The 4,589-nt window shown below is 51.2% G+C and overlaps 1 protein-coding gene across 1 annotated transcript in view; it reads left to right on the forward strand.

The window, feature by feature from the left end:
• Window positions 1–4,589, forward strand: part of Ttll9 (tubulin tyrosine ligase like 9) — a 46,342-nt gene that overhangs the window by 23,543 nt on the left and 18,210 nt on the right. The window contains exons 6-7 of the mRNA XM_005363215.3: window positions 2,404–2,472; window positions 2,809–2,883. Coding sequence (XP_005363272.1) covers window positions 2,404–2,472; window positions 2,809–2,883 — 144 coding nt within the window. The remainder of the gene's footprint in view (window positions 1–2,403; window positions 2,473–2,808; window positions 2,884–4,589) is intronic.

Genomic DNA, 4,589 nt, shown 5'->3' on the forward strand with positions numbered 1-4,589 from the left:
CAACTGTGGCTCTTCTAGCCACTCTCAGGGTGCAAGCCAGCAAGTGTGGGGGTCAGGACTGTGCCTGTCCATCAGTCTGTGTGTCCATAAAGTCACTGTAAGCCCCACGATGTGATATCTTGGACATCTCGAGCTGTTCCCCACGCTAAGGCATCTCCCAGGGGCTTGAGCAAGAGTGTGGGGCTCCTGAACTATCTATCCATACGTATGTGGGGACATGCACCAACCAAGTCACAGAATAGTGCTTTATTTAAAGCCACTTTTAATTTGAGGCACAATTGACATATGAAATCTGACCAATGTCATGAAGCTGGAGAGGAGCGTATACTCATGACAGCACAGTGCTTTTCAGCCAGGGGTGATGGCACATGTCTGTAATCCTAGCACTCAAGAGGCTGAGGCAGGAGAATTGTGTGTTGGAGCCAGCCTGGTCTATCAGGGAATTCCAGGTCAGCCAGGAATATGTAGCAAGACTGTCTCACAAACCCCAAACAAAACACAATCAAGAATGGGGGGTTTTCAAAGCACAAAGTTTGAAAACTCCAAAAGAAAGCAGCTATGCTGAAAAATGGTTATGGAAACCATATTCGTCTGGGCCCTCCAGGAAACAGATGTCGGCAAAGACTCAACACACCAGAGTTGTGCCTCTTGGAGAAAATGAGCAGGGCCAAGCAGGTGGAGCAGAAAGACCTGGAGGGAAGGAAAGAAAGAGGGAGGGGGAAAGGGTGAGAGAGAAGTTCCTACTGCAACTGGGATGGTGAGAGAGAGCTGTTGCACCAGGGGTTATTCTCCTGTGGTGGTGCAGCCCAGACACTGTTTAGCATCTTCTCTCCTCCTCATTGCATATTAAAGGGCCTAACAGCAGGTCCCATCCCTACTGTTGTAAGACACACAGATATGCCTTTGCCATCTAGGAAACAGCTGTTACATGATATAAAGAGACTGATTTCTTCTGACGGTAAAGCCACAGGTGTGACCAATATGCCCAGGATGTGTTGCCAGCACGCATCACAGAAAGAAATGCAAAAAGCTGCTTGATTTTAGTTTTAATAAAATTAGAGATGAGAAAAAAAATGTTCTCATTGAAGTTCCTAAACCCTGTATGGTCTTATTTAACGAGAAAAGTTAAGCTAAGGATGGCTTATTGGCTAGCTCAACAGTACCATTAATTCAGGCAAACTGCTCCTCTGCACCTCAACACGGTTCCTGCAGCCCTGCCTTGGCCTCATCACACCTCCAGCTGCCACCAGATGAAGGTCCTTGTCCTTGCTCACAAGTCCCTGCAGCAGACTCCCCGGCATCCTGAAGGCCGATGCCCACGCCAATCACATGGCATTAACCTGGAACCATCAGGAGGACTCAGACCTCAGCCAAGGGCAGAGGCCCTAGGAAGAGTTGATCAAGTGCAGTCTGTCGGGTGGGATGAAGTGGGAGAACCTTTGTGGAAGATCACCTACTAACTACAATGCTTTACAATGGTACCAGTGAACGGTATATAATGATGTGGTCTCTGGGGGCAGGGCAGGACTGATTAGGGAATAAGGGCTGAGAGTGGCCACACTGGTATAAAGTCAAAGTTAGAAGGTCTGGCCATGTGGCTTTGCTGGTAGAGTGCATGCCTAGCATGTACAAGGCCCTGGGTTCAATTCCAGCGCCAGACTATACCTCAAGCTGGCAGCAGAATTCAGCAGCGGCACCCACATGGTTCTGGTTTGCAGCCATGAAAGTCCAAGACTTGAGAATGAGCCACGGGAGCGTTCATCAAGGTTCCAGAAAGTCATTTAGATCAGTCATTGTGTGGCAGGTTTTGCAAAACACACACACACCACATGTATGCATGCACGCACCTACATACTTGCCAACATACCTTTTAATGATTGCTTAACAAAACTGTCCTGCAGTAGCAATGAGCTGTGGAGTGTGGAAAGGGTAGTGAGCATGCTGTCGACGTTCCTGTGAAGACCAGGAAGGTGAACATTTCGGAAGGCAGGAACACCACAAGCTATTGACTCCCCCTGCCCCCTTGCCTCTGGGGGGCCATGAATTACCTATGGCAGGATGCAGTAAAGACAGAATGATTCCAGTATTAGCCGAAGCAAAACCTAATTAGGAAGGCAAATTGATTTCCAAAAAAAGCATTGGATGATATGTTCCAGGACTGGCCGAGATGGTTTTTTAATTGTCTGTCCTTCTGTATTATTCATGCAAATGTGTGTCTTTGTAGCAAAGCCCAGCTGACTTTCTTCCTTCAGCCCATGGGGATTGAATGGCCATTCTTCTGGGCAGAGACAGGCACCCACGGGAAGATGGACCCAGAGATGAGCTGGGGAAGGCTCTGGGGATCGGGGTGAGGGAGAGACCCTGACTGAACTCTGCCTTTCTCCACTCCTCACCCCCCATCAGGTCGCCCGGTCTCAGGGGAAGGGCATCTTTCTCTTCCGGAGACTGAAGGACATCATGGATTGGAGGAAGGTAAGCCCCGCCCCCTTCTTCTTCCAAGCCTCGCCCTCCTTCCTTCCTCCAGAACTCACGGGGTTGCCTGCCAAGGTTGCTCACAAGAGCGTCAGCTCTGGGTTCAAATCCTGACCTCTCCCTACCCTTTCTAAGGCCTGCTGAGGACCCAATGGGCTGATGAGAAGGATCCCAGTTAGCTGTGCTCTTAAAAATGCGACCAGGGTCTCTTGAACCCTGGGGGTGACAGTGGTGCTGGGGGTGGGCAGCAGGAGGGCTCAGCTCCCAGAGTCTGCACACGTTTAATCAATGCCTTTCTCATTCCATACACGCCATTGTATCCCGTACACCTGTCAGGGCACTGTGGGGAAGAAGCTCACCATTGTGGAGGCGCAGCCTAACCGTGCCAACGTGAACCCCTCAGGCAGCCATGTGAGTAGAAGTGGTGAGGGGCGGGGGCTGGGAAGGAGAGCCCTGGCTGCCCAGGTGGGTGTCATGGCTGGGCAGGAAGGGGCAATGTCCTGATAGCCAGGAGACCCTAGTCCAGCTTACCAGTGGGAGGCCTGTGAGCCCAGAGAGTGTGTGATTCTGGGGTTTGGTCTTGGGTCTTCAAGAGGTCACTGAGATAGGGAGAGTTGTACCTGTGAGTGTTGCTGTCCCCTGAGCTGGTGGGAAAGAGGAGAAAGGGACAGGCTTGCTCTGGTGGCCTCTAGGCAGCACTGTGCTAGAACTTCTACAGCCATGGCAGGGTGATTTCTCCTCCCAGGGTAAGCACTGGGCTCCCAAAGGGGGACTGACTCTCCCTCTCTCCCTCCATCCCTCCTGCCCTCTCTCTCTGTCCCTCCCTCCCTCCCTCCCTCTCTCCTTCCATCCCTCCCTTCCTCTCTCTCTCTGTCCCTCCCTCCCCCTTCTCTCCCTTCCTTCTTCCCTTCACCCCCCTCTCTGTCCCTCCCTCTCTCTCTCTCTCTCTCTCTCTCTCTCTCTCTCTCTCCCTCCCTCCCTCCCTCCCTCCTTCCATTCCTCTCTCTCTCTCTCTCTCTCTCACTCCCTCCCTCTTTCTCTCTCTGTCCCTCCCTCCCCCTTCTCTCCCTCCCTTCTTCCCTCCACCCCTCTCTCTGACAGAACCCAGAGCCCTTTATGCACTAGGCAAATGATCCTCACTAAACTCAACAAAGAGCTAAAGTTTTGACATTTCATTTCCTCCAAGAATCGAAGGAGCGAGAGGGCATGGTCCAGTGGTAGCTGCCTATCAGGCACATTGCCCCCTTTGTCCCCAGGAGTACCCCTCCCTTGATGGATTAAACTGTATAGAACACACCATGTATTCTATATAATAACATTCTGCCCGTTAGCATGTGTGTCGGGGGAGGGGCAGAGGTTAAGAGTCTTCCTCAATGATTCCCCTTACCTCAGAGACAGGGCTTCTCACTGAATCCGAAGCTCACCTACTGAGTTAGACTGGGTGGCCAGTGAGCCCTAGGGAGCCCCTTGTCTCTGCCTCCCCAGTGCTTACATGCCTGCTTTTAAGAGGGTGTTGGGGATCTGAGCTCAGGTACCGACTGAGCCCCCCCTTGACCATTTTTTGGTGTTCATTTCTGAAGTAGTGGAAGCAATCATCTCGTGCACTTGTCATGAAACCCCATGGCCAGAGCATTTGCAACAACCCAAGTCAAAACTCTACCCATTTGTGGTGATATTTTGTTTGTGCTTTAACAAATAAAGCTTGCCTGAAGATCAGAGTGTGGGGCGAGCCACTTGTCAGTCATAGAAGCCAGGCAGTGGTGCACACCTTTAATCCCAGCACTCGGGAGACAGAGGCAGATGGATCTCTGTGAGTTCAAGGCTCCTCTGGGCTACACGAGATTGAATCAGTCTGTAAGAGAAACAGAGCCAAGCAGTGGTAGCTCACACCTTTAATCCAGCAACAGGAAGATAGAGACAGGAAGGGATATGACTGGAGGAGAGAGGAGACAGGAGTCCAGGGTTCAGTTCGAGGATTTGTAGAGTAGGGTACCCTCCTCAGTCTGAGGATTTTGTAGAGGTAAGAACTAGTGGCTGGCTGCTCTGCTTCTCTGATCTTCAGGCAAGCTTTATTTGTTAAGGCACAAACAAAATACCACCACGCTCGTTCGATGCTG

The sequence above is a fragment of the Microtus ochrogaster genome, linkage group LG8 (genome assembly GCF_000317375.1).
Source record: "Microtus ochrogaster isolate Prairie Vole_2 linkage group LG8, MicOch1.0, whole genome shotgun sequence".
Lineage (NCBI taxonomy): Eukaryota > Metazoa > Chordata > Mammalia > Rodentia > Cricetidae > Microtus > Microtus ochrogaster.